Raw genomic sequence first — 22,173 nt, forward strand, 5'->3', positions numbered from 1 at the left:
CACCCCAGACAGGTTTCAGTGCCACCCACCCCTCTAGTGGGCCTCAGTATTCCCTCTTGGGATTTGCAGTTGCTCCCCAGTCGGGGTTCCAGTTACCCTCCTTTGAGCCAGGTGGGGTTGGGGAGGGTCGGGCTCCTTCTCGCTCTTGCCGCTGACTCTGCATCCTGGCTGCTGGGGCCTCCACAGACTGGACGTGGGGGGAACACTGCGAACGGTGCCGGCCGGGCAGCTTTGGTAACGCCACAGGCTCAGGCGGCTGCCGGCCCTGCCAGTGCAACGGGCATGGGGACCCACGCCGAGGCCACTGCGACAACCTCAGCGGGCTCTGCTTCTGCCAGGACCACACTGAGGGCGCCCACTGCCAGCTCTGCTCTCCTGGCTACTATGGGGACCCCCGGTGAGCCAGGGGCCACCCAGGCGGGGCAGGGTGGGGTTAGGGACATGGTGGTATAGGGCAGGACTGGTCTGACACTGGCTCTCCTCCATCTCCCCAGGGCTGGTGGCTCCTGCTTCCGGGAGTGTGGGGGTCGTGCCCTCCTCACCAACGTGTCCTCCGTGGCACTGGGCTCACGCCGGGTTGGGGGTCTACTGCCTCCAGGTGGTGGGGCAGCGAGAGCTGGGCCAGGCCTGTCCTATTGTGTGTGGGTTGTCTCAGCCACCGAGGTGCTACAGCCCTGTGCCCCTGGGACCCTCTGTCCCCCACTTACCCTCACCTTCTCCCCCGACAGCAGCACCCCCTGCACGGTGAGCACCAAGGGCACTGATTACAGGCCCACGTCTCCCCCACCCAGTCTGAATCTTCAGACGGACCCTGGCCCCCATATCCGTGTTTTTTCATCCATCAAACTCTCAGATCTGCTCCTCAGACCCCTACCCATTTGTTCCGAAGCCCACAGACCCTCCCATTTCCCAGATTGCCTCCTGTTTCCTGGACTCCAGTTTCCCATTCCCCAGTCCAGGTATGGTAAATATTGGTACCTTGTGTGCCAACTCTGATCGATTGATGGTGGCTGCCAGGATCTGTGTGTTGAGAAAGAGGCTCCATGCAAGAGTGCCTGATTGATTAACCATGTCTGTCATGAACACAGGAGTGGGAATGGTGGCCTCCATGCCACAGTTTGGCAGTCTGCCCAGGTGGTTCAAGCAGCCTTTTCCCCGGTCTCAGATTGCCCTCTCTTCTCGAGCTGCACCTCCTCCCAGACCCCAAGCATTCCTCTTTCTCATCCTCATCATCCCCTGATCCTACTCTACACCTCTCCAGCTGAGCTATGTCCTGGCCTTTGATGGATTCCCACGCTTCCTGGACACTGGTGTCGTCCAGTCGGACCGTAGCCTCATTGCTGCCTTCTGCGGCCAGCGGCGGGACAGGCCCCTCACTGTGCAGGCCCTGTCTGGTATGGGGACTGGGGGAAGTGGGACCTCTGTCCTGGGCTGTCCCTTGTCCCTATACCTTGCTACCTGAGGTGGGCTCAAATCCCAGCCTGACTCTGCCAGAGACTTGCTGGCAGTCCCTTGCCACCTCTGGGTCTCAGTTTCTTCAGCTGAGAAGCAAATAGAGAGGATTGTACTGGCCGGGTTGTATCTCTGGAAAGAAGGTCCACGTGGGACATGTTTTTGGGACACACAGAATGTAGCTGGTGCGAGGGCCCCTGAGCATCTATCTCCTCAGCCCGCTGGTTCTCAGCCAGGAGTGACTTTGCCCCTTGGGTCATTTGGCTGTGTCTGGAGACATTCTGATTGTCGTGATCGGGGCTGCTACTGGCATCTCGTGGGTGGAGGCCAGAGATGCTACACTGCATCCTGCAGTGCACAGGCTGTAGCCCCCACAACCAAGAATTACCAGGCCCCTTTACGTCAGCTGTGCCTAGCTGATGGAGATGCACTAGAAATAATTTGTTACCCATGGCAGTTAGAGGGCCTAGGTTTGGAGATGCTTGTCTTCATATTGTAAATCAGAGTGGCTCCAAGGCTGTGAGAGAGAGGGCAGAGTTGTAGTTGGCCTGACGGTGATTGCACACAAGCCCAGACCCTTCACAGTGAGCAACTAGAGCTGAGGGGCCCTCGATTTCATTTCACTCAGCAAATGTCTACCTGCAGTAAGCTGGGCCTGAGCTAAATTCTGGGCATGTGGCAGTGAACAAGGGACACAGGCACTGCCTTCACGGACTCACAGCAGAGGTGGGGAGTGACAAGCAGCAGGGAACAAATTGTAGTCAGAATAGTGACACTTTTGGTAAGGGACAGGAGGAAATAGAAAGGAGTGGGGAGCCTGGCTTGTCTGGGGAGTTGGGGAGGGAGTCCTTGCAGAAGGGAGATTTCACGGTGTGGGTAAGGGGCAACTAGTTCAGGTGGAGGAATAGCAGATGCCCAGGCTCTGAGAACAGGAAGCGGGTCGGTGGTGCTGGAGTGAAGAGGGCTGGGAGAGTGGGAGGTGATGAGGTCAGAGGGCCTGCAGGCCACCCCTCTCTTTTTTTTTTAAATAAATTTATTTTTATTTATTTTTGTCTGCGTTGGGTCTTTGTTGCTGCACGCGGGCTTTCCCTAGTTGCGGTGAGCGGGGGCTATTCTTCGTTGCGGTGCGCAGGCTTCTTACTGCGGTGGCTTGTTGCAGAGCCCGGGCTCTAGGCGCGTGGGCTTCAGTAGTTGTGGCCCACGGGCTCCGTAGTTGTGGCCCGCGGGCTCTAGAGCGCAGGCTCAGTAGTTGTGATGCATGGGCTTGTTTGCTCCGCGGCATGTGGGACCTTCCCGGACCAGGGCTCGAACCCGTGTTCCTTGCATTGGCAGGTGGATCCTTAACCACTGTGCCACCGGGGAAGCCCACCCCCCCCCCCTTTTTAAAATATCACTTTACTGAGGCCTTGTGACAAGCCTCTGGACTCTCTCCAACAGGGCTGCTGGTGCTGCACTGGGAGGCCAACGGCTCCTCGTCCTGGGGCTTCAATGCCTCCGTGGGCTCTGCACGCTGTGGGTCAGGGGGCCCCGGGAGTTGCCCTATCCCCCAGGAGTGTGTGCCCCAGGACGGGGCCGCAGATGCTGGACTCTGCCGATGTCCCCAGGGCTGGGCAGGCCCACACTGCCGCATGGCTCTGTGTCCTGAGAACTGTAATGCCCACAACGGGGCAGGGTCCTGTAACCAGGTACAGGTGAAAGAGGGCAAGCTGGGCGGGACAGGGAGCTGGGTGGGGGTAATCAGGGCTCCTCCCAAGCTTCCTTCTGCTGTTCCCCAGAGCCTGGGCGTGTGCATCTGTGCCGAGGGCTTCGGGGGCCCTGACTGTGCCACAAAGCTGGACGGTGGGCAGCTGGTCTGGGAGACCCTCATGGACAGCCGCCTCTCAGCCGTGAGTTGTGGATGCCCCTTGGTGGGGAGGTGCCATGCAGCCCGCCTCCTGGATTGTTCTCCCCATTCCACTCCCGAGACTACCCCCTAGACCCTAGACCCAGCCTGCCACTCTGTAATGCCCTTACCTGAACCCTCACGTCTGCACCCCACCCACAGGACACAGCTAGCCGCTTCCTGCACCGCCTGGGGCACACTATGGTGGAGGGACCTGAGGCCACCTTGTGGATGTTTGGGGGCCTGGGTCTGCCCCAGGGGCTGCTGGGAAACCTGTACAGGTGAGGACTGCCCTGGGGAGGTAGGATGCCTGAATGAGAAAAGGTTACCTCAGGGGACACTGAGACGTCTCTGACATAAGAGTCCCCTCGGGGGGGGTGCAGGATAACGTCTACAGGTGAAGGATACCCCAAAGGATGCTGGGACACTTGTCGCAGGAGGCTGACCTCAGGGACTGGGACACTTATTTGGGTGGTGCTACCCCAGGGGATGGTAAGGTGATTGTCATAGGAGGGTCACCTTAGGGGTTTGGGGATACCTGCCAAGTGGGGGGGTGATCCCAGGGGTTGCTGGGATACCAGTGTGTAGGGGGGTCACCCAAGGGCATGCTGGTATGACTGTATAGTGAGGCTGCCTTTTTGCATCTTGGCCCCAGGTACTCAGTGAGTGAAAGGCGGTGGACACAGATGTTGGCAGGAGCTGAGGATGGGGGCCCAGGCCCCTCACCCCGCTCCTTCCATGCAGCTGCCTATGTGCCTGCTGGCCGTGGTGCCATGTACCTGTTGGGGGGGCTCACGGCTGGGGGCGTCGCCCGGGATTTCTGGGTCCTCAACCTCACCACCCTGCAGTGGCGGCAGGAGAAGGTGAGCATCTCTCCCCTCCCCTAGTCCCCACAACCAGGCTCTAGCAAAGGTGACCAGAGCAGCTTCTGCCAGCTTTGCCCCCAGAGGAAGAGGATTCCTCCCAGGGCTTCAGCACAAGCCCCAGAATTGAATTTCATTGGCCATTGTGGGTCACATTTCATTCCTGAGTCAATCCCTAGCCAAGGGGACGTGAGGCTCTGGTCTCCAGGCTGGGGCACAGCCCGCTGTGGAGCCGGTACAGTCAGCCCCATGCAGCCAGAGAGCAGAGGAGCAAGGGCTTCGCAAAGGGTCCCCAGGCTACTCCTACCTGAAGAAGTGACACTGAGCAGGCAGAGACAGCAAGAGGTCTGCTGCTCACCTGCCGGGACCACGGCTGGCGGGGAGGCCTGGGGTCTGACCCGCCCCAGGCAGCTCACAACCTCCTTAGTGGTTCAAGGGGAGTTCGGGGAGCTCTGAGCCTTGCTTCTACCCACAAGATGACCCCTACCTCTGCCCCCCACCCCCGTGACCTCCACCCTTCATCCCCAAGGCCCCGCAGACCGTGGAGCTGCCAGCAGTTGCTGGTCACACCCTTACTGCCCGCCGAGGCCTGTCTCTGCTCCTGGTGGGTGGTTACTCCCCTGAAAATGGCTTCAACCAGCAGCTGCTTGAGTACCAGCTGGCAACCGGCACCTGGGTGTCCGGAGCCCAGAGTGGGACACCTCCCACAGGTGGGCCTGGGGACAGGGCGTGGCGGGGAGGGGGTGCTACGCTTTTGACTCCCAGCCATCCTCTCTGTCCACTCCTGTAGGCTGTGGTCACTGCCCCCCCCACCTGTTGTCTCCCTGTCTACCCCCATCACCCACCCACATTCTCAGGATGCTGCCTTTTGAGAAGTTCGGTTTACATACCCTTCCCACACTTCATGAGAAGCTGCCTACCTCCTGCCCAGTAGCAGTGGGTCACTGTTTCCCTCTTCTAGGTCCTAGATCAGTGCCCCTCAGGTATTTTCCTTTCTCTCTCTCTCCTTCTACATTCTTTAATCACCATCCTCAAGGTCATTCTGGTCACCTTGTCTCCCTCTCTTCTCTTTCCCAGAGTCTCTTTAATGGTTGTCCTTTAGAACCGAAGGGAGAAGGAGGGATTGAGAAAGGTTTCCAGGTCTCTGGCATCAGGGCCTGGTAGGGTGGTGTTGTGGTCATGAGAGGGGGAGCCCAGGAAGATGGGGAGCGTTCCTGATCACCAGCCCTTCCCCCAGCCTCTGTGCTCACTAATCCTCCATTCCCAGGTCTATATGGTCATTCCGCTGTGTATCACGAGGCCACTGACTCCCTCTACGTGTTTGGGGGCTTCCGCTTCCACGTGGAGCTGGCGGCCCCGTCCCCTGAGCTCTACTCCCTGCACTGTCCTGACCGCACCTGGAGCCTGCTGGCCCCTTCTCAGGGGGCAAAGGTCAGGAAAAAAGGTCCAGACAGATGAGTGTAGGGGGTAGGAGGGAGGGCCCCCCCTTTTCCCAGTGAGTGTAGGGGGTAGGAGGGAGGGCCCCCCCCTTTCCCAGTGCCCCAGGGACTGGCTCAACCTTGGATTCCTACTCTGCCTCCTTTCCGGTACCCCAAGTCTCCCCTTCTTCTCTCTGTGACTTGGAGGTAAGAATCCTAGACCAGGAGGTCAGAGGCCTGGGTTCTGCCCCAGCTCTGCCACACTCTGGGCGTGGCCGTGACAGGTCCCTCCCCTTCCTGGCCTCTCCAGCTGTGAAAAGGGACACTGAGGCTCCTAGTGCTTCTGCCTTCAAGGCCAAAGGAGACAGTGGGAGAGCAGGAAACCCCGGGTATGCTGTTTAGAGACAATTGCATTTGCCATCCACAAACATATTCTCAAGCCCTTCTTGGGGCTGGACCGCAAGGGAGCTGGAAGTAAGAGCCCTAGCAGGGTACGCCCCGGTCCAGCTGGCGAGGTCACCCAAGAAATGTGGGGCTCATCTCGAGCATCTGAGGCTGGGTTCCTGAGGAACAGCATGGGGTTTGGGGGTTCTGGGAGTTCAGGGAAAGGAGATGGCTGTGGAGACAGCTCTGAGGAATGAGGGAGGCTTCCCGGAGGAAGGAGGTGAGATTTGAGGAAGGTTAGGATTGGGTGGGCTGGTAGGGGCTGGGGCGTGGGGAGGTTTGGAGTGGCGGGTGGGCTGAGAGGGAGCACGAAGAGCGGGCGACCGTGGGCTCTGACAGCCCGTCCTGCCGTGTGTCTCCCCATCAGCCCCGCCCCCGACTTTTCCATGCCTCAGCCTTGCTAGGGGACACCATGGTGGTCCTCGGGGGGCGCTCGGACCCTGACGAGTTCAGCAGCGATGTTCTGCTCTACCAGGTCAACTGCAACACCTGGCTCCTGCCTGACCTCATCCGTAAGTCCGCCACTCTCCCTGGGAGGCCCCGGGACAACCAGGGGGAGCGCTGGCCCTGTCCTGCGACTCTCACTCATTAGGGGTCATTTGGGCCCCTTCAGGCCCACAAGCAAAGCTCCTGTCCTCTCCACGTTATCTAAGCACCCACGGAGACACCCTCCTTTTTTTGTCTTAGAAAAGTTTTTAATTCTGTTTATGAAGTAATGATGGTCATTGTAGATAATTTGTAAAATAGGAAGGAAAAAATCCCTCATAATCCCATTCTCTAGAGGCAACGACTGTCATATGTGAGGGTGCTTTCTTCCAGTTCATAGGCTGGAAAGGGGTTGTATCTTGCCGTTTTATTTCATTTGACAGTCATCGTAAATGACTGACTGTGTGTGTGTGTCTCCGGGCCTGTCTCCTTTGCTTTTTGTTGCTTTCTCTGACCCTCTGTCTCTAACTCTCTTTCGCTCTTAATCTATTTTTTCCATGGACTCTTTTTTTTTTTTGAGGATTTAAAAAAATGTAGGTGAAATTCGCACAACACAATTAGTCATCATAAAACGAACAATTTAGCGACATTTAGTACCTTCACAGTGTGGTTCAGCCACCACCTTAGTCTTGTTCCACAACACTTTTTTTTTTTGGCCACGCTATGTGGCATTGTAGGACCATAGTTCCCCGACCGGGGATTGAACCCACGCCCCCTGCATTGGAAGCGCAGAGTCTTAACAGCGAAGTCCCCGGGTTCCACAACATTTGTCTCTTTTTTTTTTTTTTTGGCGGTACACGGGCCTCTCACCGCTGTGGCCTCTCCCGCTGCGGAGCACAGGCTCCGGACGCACAGGCTCAGCGGCCATGGCTCACGGGCCCAGCCGCTCTGCGGCATGTGGGATCCTCCCAGACCGGGGCACGAACCCGCGTCCCCTGCATCTGCAGGCGGACTCCCAACCACTGCACCACCAGGGAAGCCCATGTCTCTGTTCTTATTCCACTCTTTTCTGTTCCTTTTTTCTGTTTATGTGTCTCTCTCCCTCTCTTTCGTCTTGCTGTGTCTGATGCTCTTGTCTTATTTGGCCTTATCTGTCTTCTCTCTGTCTTTCGTTGTCTGTCTCTGCTCTCTTTAGACTGTCTCTCCTCTCAGCATCCCTCTCTGACTGGTACCTTTGTGTGAATCTCTTCCTCGAGTCTCCTGCTCTCTCTGAACTTTCTGTCTTTCCCCAGGCCCAGCCTCTGTGGGACCACCAATGGAGGAGTCTGTGGCCCACGCTGTGGCAGCGGTAGGGGGTCGCCTGTATATCTCAGGAGGCTTTGGGGGAGTGGCCCTGGGCCGCCTGCTGGCCCTGACCCTGCCCCCTGACCCCTGCCACCTGCTACCCTCGCCCGAAGCTTGTAACCAGTCTGGGGCCTGTACCTGGTGCCATGGGGCCTGCCTGTCCGGGGACCAGGCCCATAGGTAACCATGGAGACTGACAGCACTTGGCTGGGTGGGTGGTACTGGTGCCCTCCGAAGTGGGTTCTGTGCCAGGCCAGGCTTGTGGGGGAGGCCTCAGCAGGGTGTGTGTGGTCTGGTTAGGAGACCAACTCACATGGGAAAATGGGCAGCTTATCACAGGCAGGGGCAGGCTCGGGGACCTCACCGAGTGGGGAGCCCTGTTTGTGGGTTGGGGTTAGCTGAGTCTGAACTGGGCCCTAAATGACCAGTCAAGTTTAGACCATGAGGGTTCAGAAGCGGGGCTGTATCTGGTGTATTTTAGAAACCATCTGAGCTGGGGAAGAATGAGATTGGAAAGGTGGGTGGGTCAGCTCAGAAAGGGCTTCCGGTGCCTGGCTGAACTGTGCTCCGTCCAGCTCCAAGACTCCTTGTCTGGAGTTTGGGAATCCAAACATACCAGGAGGCTGAAGGCGCTGTCCTAGGTTTAGCACAAACTAACTTGACCGCGCAGTTATCCTGTACTGGTGTGAGGCTACTAACGTGGTATGAGGGTACTAACGGGCTTTATTTTGTCCCATTAAGTGTGTCACCATGTTTACTACAGAATATTAAAGGGTTTGATTTTTAGGGTGCTCCCCCAGACTCTGCTAGGGGTATTATGTAACAGCGGGTACACCCACTGCTTTTCTGAAACCTGGAAAGTTCTGAAACAGGTGTGCCTTCAAGGATTTTGAGTGAGGGATTATGGCCCTCCACTGTGGGTGATGGGGAGCCACAGAAGGTTTAAGCAGGAGAGGGCAGGGGCAGGCTTGTGAAGGAGGGGGTGGTGAGGGGAGGCTGCAGGTGGAGGCCTGGAAGGGGGAGGCTTGAACTGGGCGGGGGCTGTAGGGGTGGAGGAGGAGGGGATGGTCAGAGAAGAATTCAGGAGGCAGAGGCCTCGGTGGCTGGAGGGCCAACAGGCCATGGGATGTCATCCAGTGTCTCTTGCCTGGGTGATAGGTGGACGTGGGACCATCACCAAGTGAGTTGGGGAGGAGCAGGTTTGGGAGGCCTGTGCTGAGAGCACTTGGGGATGCATATGTGGGACCTGCAGGACGGTGTCCACGAGGTACCAGGAAGAGGCGAGGGTGAGGAGGAAGGGTGGGGCCTGGCTGAATGTGATGAGCCAGACCTCATGTCTCCCCAGGCTGGGCTGTGGTGGTCCCCCCTGCTCTCCAATGCCCCACTCCCCCGAGGAATGTCGACGTCTGCGGACCTGTAGTGAGTGCCTGGCCCGCCATCCCCGGACCCTGCAGCCTGGAGATGGAGAGGTGAATGATGGGGGTGGGGGTGGGAAGGGGGCGTGGCTCAGGCACCACTGAGCTCTTCAGCTGGGATTGGGTGGCAAGACCTGAGGCTGGAGGGATGCTGGGGGCCCTGACAACCCCACTGAGCCTGTATCCCCCCGCCAGGCATCTGCCCCCCGCTGTAAGTGGTGTACCAACTGCCCTGAGGGTGCCTGCATCGGGCGCAATGGGTCCTGCACCTCGGAGAATGACTGTCGCATCAACCAGCGAGAGGTCTTCTGGGCTGGGAACTGCTCGGAGGCCGTGTGTGGGGCGGCCGACTGCAAGCATTGCACAAGGGAGGGCAAGTGCATGTGGACGCGGCAGTTCAAGAGGACTGGTGAGCGCTGAGGCTTGCTCCCCGAGAGGAGAGTTTGGGGGCCTGGATTCCTGCTCCAAGGACGCAAGGGGCTCAGGGGCCTGGTTTGAGGGAGGAGGAGGGGAGGGGGCTAGGGGCCCGGACCTGCTTCTAATCCGTGTGCCCCCAACCCCAGGGGAGACCCGCCGCATCCTCTCGGTGCAGCCCACCTATGACTGGACGTGCTTCAGCCACTCTCTGCTGAACGTGTCCCCGATGCCGGTGGAATCATCGCCCCCCCTGCCCTGCCCCACGCCCTGTCACCTCCTGCCCAACTGCACCTCCTGCCTGGATTCCAAGGGTGCGGACGGGGGCTGGCAGCACTGTGTCTGGAGCAGCAGCCTCCAGCAGGTACTGACTGCCCCCAGCGGGGTGTGCTGTGGCCCTCCTCCCTGCTGCACACTGACCTTTCTCCAACCCCGTCGCCGTCGCCGCTGTCCTAGTCTGCCTCCATTTCCTTAGGGCTGGTCCCACCGTCACACTTTCTCTTTCTTCCCACTTTCTCTTCTCTCGCCCCTTCCAACATCTCTTTCTTCCCTCTTTGCCTTGTTCTTGTTGTTGGGTTTTTTTTGGTTTTTTTTTTTTTTGGCTACGTCGCACGGCTTGGGGGATCTTAGTTCCCTGATCAGAGATCGAACCCGCCACCCCAGTGGAAGCGTGGAGTCTTAACCACTGGACCACCAGGGAAGTCCCTCTCCTTGCCTTGTGAGTCTCCCCGTCATGTCCCAGCACCCCCTTCCTGACTCCTCAGCCCTGGTGTCTCTCCAACTCTCAATTAAGCTCTCCTCGCCCCATCCTTCCCATGACTCAATACCATCTCCCTTCTCCCTCCCACACCTTTCCACTTTCCTCCTCCATCTCTTTCTCTCTCTACTTTTAGAAGTTTTGGTTGTAAGATACAGAAACCCACTCGAGCTGGTGTTATTATAAGGAACCGGGGGTATTTGATGTCTGAAGGTAGGAAGTACTGTTGCTTCATCCTTCTTGGGCCGCCTGGTCTCTGATCTCAGCTGTTTTCTGCACATCTCCATCCTCTGGTTTCTCTCGGCTTGATCATCAACACACACCACCTCAACTGGCAGACCTTGACCCTTGGCTGCGTTGGGTCTTAGTTGCGGCCTGCGGGCTCTTTGTTGCGGCATGCAGGCTTCTCTGTAGTTGTGGCACACGGGCTCAGTAATTGCGGCACGCAGGCTTAGTTGCCCCACGGCATGTGGGATCTTAGTTCCCCGACCAGGGGTCGAACCCGCGTCCCCTGCATTGGAAGGCGGATGCTTAACCACTGGACCACCAGGGGAGTCGCTATGTGACTTTCTAATTCCAGAGACCACAGTCATCTCTGTGTTCTTCTGTTAGTTCACATTCTCAGGGAAGACTTCAGCTCAGCTCACGAGTCAGATGTCCAGCCGTGGTCCAGTGAGGTGTGGCCAGGGAAGGGAAGGAGCACTGCTTCTGACACAGCCATTCAGACCCACCCCTCATCTATGGCTATGGTCTAGAGAGATGATTCTTGAACATGGGCATGGTCTGGGGAGGTACAGTCTACCCCTTGGCTGCCCAGTGCGTGCTGTCTCATAAGGTCCATTCCAAAGACGCCTCTGGGGGGAATTCCCTGGTGGTCCAGTGGTTAGGACTCCGCACTTTCACTGCCGAGGGCCCGGCTTCAATTCCTGGTCAGGGAACTAAGATCCCACAAGTCGTGCGGTACGGCTGAAAAACAAAACAAAACAAAAAAACCAAAGATGCCTCTGCCTGGCATGATTTAGCTGTCCCAGTGGCAGACACAGGCAGTCAGCCCCAGCCCCACCCCAGCAGGAGATAAGAAAGCTTCAGCTACTGCTGTCATATCCAGAAACAGTGTCACTGGGCCAGAGTTGTGAGTCTGTCTACTCCTCATTCATCTTTTTTTTTTTTTTTTTTTTTTTGCGGTACGCGGGCCCCTCACCGCTGCTGCCTCTCCCGTTGCGGAGCACAGGCTCCGGACGCGCAGGCTCAGCGGCCATGGCTCACGGGCCCAGCCGCTCCGCAGCATGTGGGATCTTCCCAGACCGGGGCACGAACCCGTGTCCCCTGCATCGGCAGGCGGACTCTCAACCACTGCGCCACCAGGGAAGCCCTACTCCTCATTCATCTTTATTGTGCAAGATTGTGCAAGACCCAACTGAGGTGTGATTACTCACCACCTCACAACCCAAGAGCCTACACGAGTCTTTGGTAAAATAGGAGTGCTGTCAACAGACCCTGTCTGGGGTGTTTTCCAACACCAACAACCAATTCTCCAGTTCTCTGGACGACGCCAACTATGTGTTCAACAATTCAGTTAATTTCTGACACTATCCACCTGAAATCAGAGTCAGATCCCACAGGTTAAAGTGTTCAGTTCCACAAGACTGCTCCCCCTTCAGATGGCAGTCACAAATCCAGGCTAACTGGCTGCACATTGGGGGTTCCCACCATCCCCTCTGCAGGGTTGATAATGTGCTAGAATGGCTCACAGAGCTCAGAGAAACATTTACTTACTCACACTGGTTTATTATAAAGGGTACAGCTCAGGAAGAGCCAAATAGAAGAGGTAAATCGGCAAGGCATGCAGTTTCCATGCCTTCACTGGACATGCCGCCCTCCCAGAGGATGCACTCATCAACCTGGAAGCTCTCTGGATTGCATTGTTGTTGTTCTTTTTTTTTTTTTGGCCGTGCCATGCGGCTTACGGGATCTTAGTCCCCCGTAAGGGCAGGGATTGAACCCCAGCCCACAGCAGTGAAAGCACAGAGTCCTAACCACTGGACTGCCAGGGAAGTCCCCTGAATCTCATGGTTCAAGTGTTTTTATAGAGCTCAATCTCTCCCCTGACCCCCGGTGGGTGAGTGGGGCTCTAATCACTTGGTTTTTCGGCTGATTCCCCTAAGTCACCCCGTAAGCATAAACTCAGGTGTAAAAGGGGTCCATTATGAACAGCAAAAGACATCCCCACCGCTCAGGAACCCCTGTGTGTTTTAGTAGCTCAGTACCAGGAACCGGGGACAAAGGACAGATACATTTTTGTGTCATGCCACACCGTCCCATAGGAAGGGCGTCCAAGTTAGATGGGAGAATGTATGTAGAGCGTGGAGCCCGGCCTGCTATTCAGTAAAAACTCAGTAACATCCCCACGTTCCACCCACTGGGAGGATTCCCAGTCTCCGCTGTCTGGGTCACACCAAGAGGGTCAGTGCAGCGGCTGGGAGTGGGGGGTGCTCCCCGTGGGGCTCTCAGCGTGGCTGCAAGGGCAGAGGTCCCCTGCGGTGGCACCTCTAACAAGCAGAGGCCTCTCGTCCTCAAGCCTGGGGTCCTTCCGGTGATACATGTCCTCCCTAAATATTATTGAGATTTCCATTATTTGTTTCTATTGGGATCCCAGGGACTGGAAGGCAACACCAGAGAGCCTGCAGGCAGCTCAGGAGGTGTGAGGCGGGAGGGAGTGGTGGGGCGGCTGAATGGAGAGCGTGGAGCTGATGCTGCATGGGAACGTCAGAGGGCTGCTGCCAGATCTTCTGATTTCTGGGAAAATCAGTTAAAACTGTTGGCTCAGGTGTTTTAAAAACACAGATCAATCATAACAGGTGCGCAGACCAGACCTGTTGTGATTTCGCTCAAGGGCAGCCTTATTTTAACAGTCAGGCATTGTTCTTCTAAATGCCTTTGGCCTCAGAGCCTGGGGCAGACAACAAGGTGCTCCCTTCCCTGGCTGGCTGGCTGGCTGGCTGGCTTCTTCCCTCCTTCCCTTTGTCCTTTTACCAAATTCTTCATTGAGCAGCTTCCTTGTGCCGGGCACTTTGCTAGGCTGTGGGCATATGTGAGCAGATGAGCTAGGATCCTGCATCTCTTCCAGGAACACAGGAAATGCAGTTTATGGTATTGGGCAGCATCACATTTGGCCACTAGGGGGGGTCCCAGCAGAAAGTGCTGAGCAGGCCGGAGCCTCGGGCGTCTCTTGGCCCCCGTCCAGATTGCCCGTCTGTTTGTCCAGGGGTGCACTAAATTCAGATCTGGAAGCCTAACCTGGAGGAGAATTTGGCTTTGGCAGTTCAGCCAGTCTCGGCTCATCACCGGCGTAACCCATAGGGACTCAGAGCTCCGGCCACAGCTATCAGGGTTTTCTATTTCAGGACTGCATGGTTGCTTTGTTTCTTCCTAAGTGCTTCCAGACAGCCAGCCTAGACTAATCTCTTTCCTCTTATACTTTACTGAAGGCCCAAGCCGTAAATAAAATGCTCTCATCCACTGAGGTAGTTTCCAGGAGTGTGAACCTTGTTGAGCACCGTGTCTGGGTCCCAGGACACGATAAGTGATGGTGTGTGAGCTGCTGAGTCCTGACCACGGACTCCTCAACTTCCCAGCCAAGGGCGGGCGGATCCTGTTGCCCCAGCAGCTGGGTCCATGTTCTAAGAGGCCCTGGCTGGCAACCCCCCTCCTGATGCTTGTTTCTTTTTCCACCTGGGATCATTGCCGTTCTTTGATTGTAAGGAACAGCTGCATGCCAAGCCAGGTGGGTAAAGGGGCTCGTTATACCAGCACGGTGGTGCCTCTTGTAACCCAGGTGGAAAGCGCAGCCAGGCCCTACCAGGGACTGGAGGTGGAGCCTGGAAAGCTGCCTGTCTCCCTGTCTTTGGGGTGTGTGACTCTCATCTATGCTTCCTTCTGTCTCTGCTCTTTTCTTGCCTCTCTCTGTTCTCTTCATTTGCTGTCATTTGTTCATCCAAACGGCCCAGCCAGCCCTAGTCTACACCATCTAGTTTCAAGGATGTCCCTAGCCTGACTTCTGGTCTGAACTTCTAGTTACAAATGCCGAGGAGGGAGAATGTGATGACCCCAGCTGATGTCCATTTTGGTCCACCCGGTTGTGGCCAGCAGGGGTGAGATCTCTGAGAAGAGGGTGCAATCCAGGAAGATACCCAGGAGGTGTTTGTTTGATCTTCTTTCTCTGCCATTTCCCCTCCCCTGTAGTGTCTGAGCCCCTCCTACCTGCCCCTGCGATGTATGGCTGGAGGCTGCGGGCGGCTGCTCCGAGGACCCGAGAGCTGCTCCCTGGGCTGTGCTCAGGCAACACAGTGCGCCCTGTGCCTGCGGCGGCCCCACTGTGGCTGGTGTGCCTGGGGGGGCCAGGATGGGGGTGGCCGCTGCCTGGAGGGTGGACTCAGCGGCCCCCGCGATGGTGAGACGGGTTTTCGGATGGGGTGAGTGGGGCTGGCTCCTGTCTGCGTTCTGACGTGGGGTTGGTTCAGAGAACGTGGAGGGCTGCTGGGGGCTCTCACAGGTGGCGCTCAGGGGGAGGGGGGAGCAAGGGCCCGGGGGGCTGGGCGAGTGGTTCAGAGGCCTCCACGGTGAAGCCCTGTATCCTCGTGCCAGGGCTGACATGTGGGCGACCTGGGGCCTCCTGGGCCTTCCTGTCCTGTCCCCCTGAGAACGAGTGTGCAAACGGGCACCACGACTGCAACGAAACACAGAACTGCCATGACCGGCCCCACGGTTACGAGTGCAGCTGCAAGACGGGCTACACCATGGACAAGTGAGGCTACAGGCCAGACGCGGGGGCTTGGGTGGGGTTGAGGGGAGCAGGGCCAGGCAGACCGTGGGGTGGGAGAGTCCGTGGGGAGCGGTAGACGACGGGGCATGGATCAAAGTGGGACGCAAGAAAACATAGTCCAAGGTGTGGAGGAGGGTGTGAGGGCGGGGGCTAGGTCGTGGAGGGCAAGGTTGGTCAGTTAGGGAAGGGGGTCATCGCCCCTGGAGGAGGTGCTGGGCTGGACCCGGGGCAGGGGAGTGATGCAGCGGACTGGGGGGTGGACTAGTTGCGAAGAGGGTGGGCTGGCCGGTGGTGGCCTCAGAGGCGCAGTGAGGACCGTGCTGAGGGCTGGGTGTGCCTTTGGGAGGGAGCGGCCCGCTACCCTGCGCTGACTCCTGCCCCACCCCTGCAGCGTGACGGGGCTGTGCCGCCCCGTGTGCGCCCAGGGCTGCGTGAACGGCTCATGCGTGGAGCCCGACCACTGCCGCTGCCACTTCGGCTTTGTCGGCCACAACTGCTCCACGGAGTGTCGCTGCAACCGCCACAGCGAGTGCGCCGGTGTGGGGGCCCGCGACCACTGCCTGCTCTGCCACAATCACACCAAGGTGTCCGTCCGGGACCTCAGACCCTCGCCCCGGGCCTCTGTGCCTTCAGCCTACACTCAGGCATCTTGAGCCTCCTTCCAAGCCCCAGTGAGCTAGGCACAGGGAGGAGGGGGCCTAGCCCTATCCCAAGGAAGTACGAGAGGACCCCGGGGACACCATCTGGGTCTGTACCACAGAGGGGCCGCCCTGGATAGCGGGACAGAATTACTACTGGACCAGGGAGGGGGATCCCGTGGAGGAGCATCTGGGATCCTGTGGGGAAGGGCTTTCTGAGTGCAACACTGGGGCTGAAGGGGAGTGAAACCCCATCACTGGAGGTGTGCAAGTGAAGGCAGAGGGCTCAATGGCAGATGGGCTGGGACTGCCCAAGCCAAATGCCTGAGCTGTTGCTGCCCTCCCCTGGTGCTCTCAGAACCTTCCCCCAACTCTCACACCCACTGTGACTCTTCACCCCCTCTGACCGCCCTGTCCCTGGTTTCCAGGGCAGCCACTGTGAGCAGTGCCTCCCCCTGTTCGTGGGTTCAGCCGTGGGGGGCGGGACCTGCCGGCCCTGCCACGCCTTTTGTCGGGGCAACAGCCAGGTCTGCGTCTCCAGGAAGGAGCTTGAAATGGCCAGGAGGGAGCCGGAGAAGTACTCGCTGGATCCAGATGAGGTGAAAGAGGCTGGGGTCCTGAACTCCTGGGTCTGAAGGAGGAGGGGGCTGGGGGCTCCTAGTCTGAGGGAGGAGGAGGCTGCTGGGCTCTGGACTCCTGGCTCTGAGGGAGGAGGGGCTGGTCCATGCATTTTTGTGATCACCCTGTCCTTCCTTGGCCAGATCGAAAACTGGGTGACAGAGGGTCCTAGTGAAGACGAGGCTGTGTGTGTGAACTGCCACAATAATAGCTATGGGGACAAATGTGAGAGCTGCCTCCATGGCTACTTCCTCCTCGACGGGAAGTGCACCAAGTAAGTGGAAGGGGGGCCAGGAACCCTTGCCCCGCTCAGTAGGAACAGCTCTGGGAGCCAGGCTCCTCTCCCCAGTCCTCTGCCCTCAGTCAGGAAAGGCTGAGATCCCCTGAGGCAGGGGTTGGGGGCAAAGAACTAGACTCAGGTGGGAGACCCTCTCCCTCAGGCCAGTGCTGAAACGCAGGTTACCGAGCAGCCCTGGTGGAGACTCTTGGGCAAAGAGAGAGAGAGGGCCCTGAGGGAGAGGCCTCAAGACAGCCTCCCCATTCCACCCCCTTCCTTCTGAATGGTCAGTAAGCCCTGGAGTTCGTCCATCCTGGGTTCTAATCCTGACTCTGCCACTTACCAACACTGTGGCCTTGGGGTAAACGGCTTGACCTCTGTGAGCCTCAGTTTCCTCTTCTGGCCTCATGGGTTGGAGCTCACGTTTACAGCATCCAGCCTGGGCCCCTGTAGGTCGTGGGGGCTCTATAACCCCTGTCTTCTTCCCTCTCTTCAGATGTCAGTGTAATGGCCATGCAGACACATGTAACGAGCAGGACGGGACAGGCTGCCCGTGTCAGAACAACACAGAGACGGGCACGTGCCAGGGCAGCTCCCCCAGTGACCGCCGAGACTGCTACAAATACCAGGTGCGGCTGGAGAAGCAAGTTATGGGCCAAGGGCCCCATGCCCAGAAGAGGTCAGGGCTGGGATGAGGTAGCCTGGCCCAGGCAGGACTGACAGTGTGGTTCCGATATCAGTGGGTCATGGGGATCAAGGTCGACTTGATAGACTGTTCCTGAGCCCTAGTCAGTTTCAGGACCCGGGCGGTGTTGCTGGGATCTCAGAAATGAGCCTCTTGTGGGTGGTGGAGGTGAGGAGACGGACTCCAGTACGGATGGTCACAACTTAAAGATTGCAGATGCCAGAAAACTCATCTCGTAGTAGCTTAAGCCAAAAAGAAAATGTGTTGGCTCTTAGAACTGAGGTCTGGAGTCCACTTGAGGAATGGGCAGATCCGGGTGCTCACACAGTGCAGTCAGGAGCCCTTCTTTCCCTGGGTCTTGACTCTGCTCTCCTCTGGGTTGGCTTCATTCTCAGGCAAGTTTTCGCTCAAGTGGTGGCCCTCACCTGATCACTTGGGGCCAGTAGGGGATCTCATATTATTACTAATACCCATATGCAAATTCCCCTTGAGTCCATATCCCCTTTCTTCAGCTGGGGGGCTCCTGGAGCCCCTGTACTGACTGCCTGGTTGGTTACTGTGTTGCAGGCTCACCTCCCACAGAGGGGATATTCCATGTTCCTTCCTTGGAGTACAGCTCCTACCACCCCACCCACCTACCTTCTCTCTAGTTCCAGAAGGAAGAGAGAATCCCTTGCTCGCCTCAGTCTCCGTACCCATCTATTGGCAAAGATGCGACTACGCCCCAAATGGCGACAGAGCTTCACAAGCCTTACCCCTAACATTTCCATCCAAGACCAGAATTTTTGCTTTCTTTCTTTCTTTCTTTTTTTTTTTTTCAGCCTTGCCGTGCGGCATGCGTGATCTTAGTTCCCCAAGCAGGGATCAAATCCGTGCCCCTTGCATTAGGAGCGCAGAGTCTTAACCACTGGACCGCCAGGGAAGTCCCCAGAATTTTTGCTTGCTTGATGCATAATCAGAAGGCCCATTGGTCTTTGTCAAAACAGACAGCTTCAGAGCTTAATTCAGACCTCCTCCTCCAGCAGCTCTGCTGGTAGCTCTTGAAACAGCAGTTTCTTTGCCTTCTGATGATAGCAGTAGTGGTTAGTATGTAAGGAGTGCCTGCCATAGATACAGTGGAGACAGCACAGACACGGAAGGCTCATGAAGGCTGTGCTAGGGCCTCGGTGAGCTGTGGGCATAAGAGCCAAAGGAGGCTCAGAGACTTGTCCCAGGTCAGACAGCTGGCTGGGTTTGGAGCTTGGACTGACCCTGGTCAATCCCAGAGGTTGAGTGGTTTCCACTGGACTACAGGAATCAAAATAGCTGTTATCCAGCCAACTCATTCACTCAACACCTATTTACTGAGCACCTAATATATGCCAGGCACTATGCAAAGCATTGGGACACAGTAGGGAACAAAACAGGCAAAAATGTTCTGTCCTCAGAGAATTCATGGAGGAGTCTAGCAACCAACAAATGAATATGTCAGACATGTAGTGTGTTAGTGATGAGCAGTAAGGAGGGAAATTAAGCAGAAAGGAGGGCTAGGAGATGTTGGGAGCGGAAATGGTAGATACAGTGGCCAAGGAAGGCCTCAGTGAGAATGTGACACTTGAGTAAAGACATTCAAACGTGGCGGGGGTGGTGCGGGGCAGGCAGGAGAGCGATCCAAGCAGAGGCTCAACCAGTGCAAAGGCACTGAGGCAGGACCTACCCAATATAGTCCAGAAACAGCAAGGCTAGCAGGCAAGGCTGGCTGGGCCTGTGATTTCAGTAGTGTTTGCTATCTGTGTACAGAGGAAGAATCTCCAGTTCAGCAAGGTTAAGTCACTATTCCAAGGCCACACAGCTAGTGAGGAGGTAGAGCCAGGATTCAACAGAGCTCTTCATTGCTGTGCCTCAGAGTTCCAGAGGGCTTGCCACTAGGGTGCTGTGGTCACTGGGGTGACACCAGGAACAGCAGTGCTGGAGTGTAGGATGCTGTTAGTGTCCACACTGTGTCAGGGAAATCCAGGGGGGTCACAAGGAAGCTGCTGGGACACTGTGGAAACCCAGGGCAGGGGTTACTGGGCTACTTACCAGTAGGTACAAATGTCAGTCCTCCTTGGAGGAGGGCTGGACCCTGAGTTCAGCTCTGATGGCCGCTTCCACTCCCTCCCCTGCCCGCAGTGTGCCAAGTGCCGGGAGTCATTCCACGGGAGCCCGCTGGGTGGCCAGCAGTGCTACCGCCTCATCTCCGTGGAGCAGGAGTACTGCCTGGACCCCACGTCCCAGACCAACTGTTTCCACGAGCCGAAGCGCCGCGCTCTGGGCCCCGGCCGCACTGTCCTCTTTGGCGTGCAGCCCAAGTTCACCAATGTGGACATCCGCCTGACGCTGGACGTGACCTTTGGCGCCGTGGACCTCTACGTCTCCACCTCCTATGACACCTTTGTGGTCCGTGTGGCCCCCGACACTGGCGTCCACACCGTACACATCCAGCCGCCACCGCCTCCCCCAGCCCCCCCACCCCCTGCTGACGGTGGGCCCCGGGGGGCTGGGGATCTGGGGGGACCTGGGGCTGGAGGTGGGCCGGCCACCCCAGCGGAGCCACGAGTGCGGGAGGTGTGGCCACGGGGCCTGATCACCTACGTGACGGTGACAGAGCCATCCGTGGTGCTGGTGGTCCGTGGCGTGCGGGACCGGCTGGTCATCACCTACCCGCACGAGCACCACACCCTCAAGTCCAGCCGTTTCTACCTGCTCCTGCTGGGCGTGGGAGACCCAAGTGGGCCCAGTGCTAATGGCTCGGCCGACTCGCAGGGCCTGCTCTTCTTCCGGCAGGACCAGGCCCACATCGACCTGTTTGTCTTCTTCTCCGTCTTCTTCTCCTGCTTCTTCCTCTTCCTCTCACTCTGCGTGCTGCTCTGGAAGGCCAAGCAGGCCCTGGATCAGCGGCAGGAGCAGCGCCGGCACCTGCAAGAAATGACCAAGATGGCCAGCCGCCCCTTCGCCAAGGTCACCGTCTGCTTCCCACCCGACCCTGCTGCCCCGGCCCCCGCCTGGAAGCCAGCCGGGCTCCCGCCACCCGCCTTCCGCCGCTCTGAGCCCTTCTTGGCACCCTTGCTGCTGACGGGGGCTGGCGGGCCCTGGGGACCCGTGGGAGGGAGCTGCTGCCCACCAACCATCCCTGCCACCACTGCTGGCCTGCGGGCCGGGCCTATCACCCTCGAGCCCACTGAAGATGGCATGGCCGGCGTGGCCACCCTGTTGCTCCAGCTGCCTGGCGGGCCCCACGCACCCAACGGCGCCTGCCTGGGGTCAGCCCTTGTCACTCTGCGGCACAGGCTGCATGAGTACTGTGGGGGGGGCGGGGGGCACGGGGCTGGTGCAGGCCGGAAGGGGCTGCTGAGCCAGGACAACCTCACCAGCATGTCTCTCTGACCCGTGGTGGGAGCCTCAGCCACAGCAGTCGAGTCCCCTGAGGGGGCCGCCCTGGACTTGGGGCCCCTCCACCTGGGACACTGTGTCCTCAGAGACCTCTGGTTTCCTTCCCCTGGGCGGGGTGGGGGGGGGTGGGGGGGGTCCCCAGACAGGCCTTCTTTGTTCTGCATTCAACAATTATTTATTGAATACCTACTATGTGCCAGGCACTGTTGAAGGCACTGGGCAGAGCGGGAACCCAGACAGCCAAGGTTCCCTGATCTCGTGGGATTTAGGTTCTAGTGAAGGGATCCCGTCGGCATGCGCGCACACGCGCACGCACGCACAGATGAGTCAGGCCGTTGCGAACGGGACGAGTGCCGTGAGGTAGCAACGGGACATGGCTGTGAGGAACCTTGGGGTCGTCAGTTGGTCCCTGTGCGAAGCTAGACTTTAAGAAGGAAACTGGGGCTTCCCTGGTGGCGCAGTGGTTGAGAGTCCGCCTGCCGATGCAGGGGACACGGGTTCGTGCCCCGGTCCGGGAAGATCCCACATGCCACGGAGCGGCTGGGCCCGTGAGCCATGGCTGCTGAGCCTGCGCATCCGGAGCCTGTGCTCCGCAACGGGAGAGGCCACAACAGTGAGAGGCCCGCGTACAGCAAAAAAAAAAAAAAGAAGGAAACTGGCTGTGGGAAGAGCTGTGGGAAGCGGGATCCAGGCAGAGGGAGCTGTTAGGACAAAGGCCCTGAGGCGGGAACCAGCTTCTGTTATTGGAAGGATCGGAAAGCTGGCCAGTGTGACCCAGACCACGTGTGAAGAGGAGATGCGGTCAGTGTCAGGCAGGGGCGGACCACCCAGGGCCTGCGGGCCACGCATAGGGTTTGGGGCTTTATTCTCAGGGCATTGGGCAGCCACCAGACAGTTTTAGGAGGGAGAATGACAGGATCCGATGTATTTACGAGGTCACTCAGCTCTGTGGAGAGTGGACTGGGGACGGTGAAAGGGAGGCAGCAGGGGGACAAGAGATGGGCCAGATCAGGGAAGTGGCCGTGAGAAGAGGAGCCGGGAACAGATGCAGGCTGTGGGTGGAAGGATGTGACGATGGTGTGGACGTCGGAGTGAGGGAGGGAAGGAGTCCAGGCTGACCCCAACTTTGTGGCCCACACTGTGGGTGGAAGGTGGGTTTATAAAGACGGGGCAGACTGGAGCTGTGGGGGGAAACCAGGAGTCCAGCTCTAGACCTAAGATCCCCTTTAGAGACATCTCTTCGGGTAGGTCCAAGCAGGGAAACAGAGTCACCCGGAGTATTTCAGCAAAGGGAGCTGAGTGCGGGG

The 22,173-nt window shown here is 58.0% G+C and overlaps 1 protein-coding gene across 1 annotated transcript in view; it reads left to right on the forward strand.

Annotated features, from left to right (window-relative positions):
• The window catches only part of MEGF8 (multiple EGF like domains 8), a 41,242-nt gene extending 20,382 nt beyond the window's left edge, over positions 1–20,860 (forward strand). The window contains exons 21-41 of the mRNA XM_065898647.1: positions 187–397; positions 495–744; positions 1,262–1,394; positions 2,890–3,137; positions 3,228–3,338; positions 3,497–3,615; positions 3,990–4,197; positions 4,727–4,907; positions 5,465–5,628; positions 6,427–6,571; positions 7,778–8,009; positions 9,175–9,298; positions 9,440–9,653; positions 9,808–10,022; positions 14,658–14,865; positions 15,060–15,219; positions 15,629–15,821; positions 16,304–16,474; positions 16,637–16,767; positions 17,267–17,399; positions 19,607–20,860. Coding sequence (XP_065754719.1) covers positions 187–397; positions 495–744; positions 1,262–1,394; positions 2,890–3,137; positions 3,228–3,338; positions 3,497–3,615; positions 3,990–4,197; positions 4,727–4,907; positions 5,465–5,628; positions 6,427–6,571; positions 7,778–8,009; positions 9,175–9,298; positions 9,440–9,653; positions 9,808–10,022; positions 14,658–14,865; positions 15,060–15,219; positions 15,629–15,821; positions 16,304–16,474; positions 16,637–16,767; positions 17,267–17,399; positions 19,607–20,860 — 4,805 coding nt within the window. The remainder of the gene's footprint in view (positions 1–186; positions 398–494; positions 745–1,261; positions 1,395–2,889; positions 3,138–3,227; positions 3,339–3,496; positions 3,616–3,989; positions 4,198–4,726; positions 4,908–5,464; positions 5,629–6,426; positions 6,572–7,777; positions 8,010–9,174; positions 9,299–9,439; positions 9,654–9,807; positions 10,023–14,657; positions 14,866–15,059; positions 15,220–15,628; positions 15,822–16,303; positions 16,475–16,636; positions 16,768–17,266; positions 17,400–19,606) is intronic.
• Positions 20,861–22,173: the final 1,313 nt, after the last annotated feature.

This window comes from Phocoena phocoena, chromosome 20 (genome assembly GCF_963924675.1).
Source record: "Phocoena phocoena chromosome 20, mPhoPho1.1, whole genome shotgun sequence".
NCBI lineage: Eukaryota > Metazoa > Chordata > Mammalia > Artiodactyla > Phocoenidae > Phocoena > Phocoena phocoena.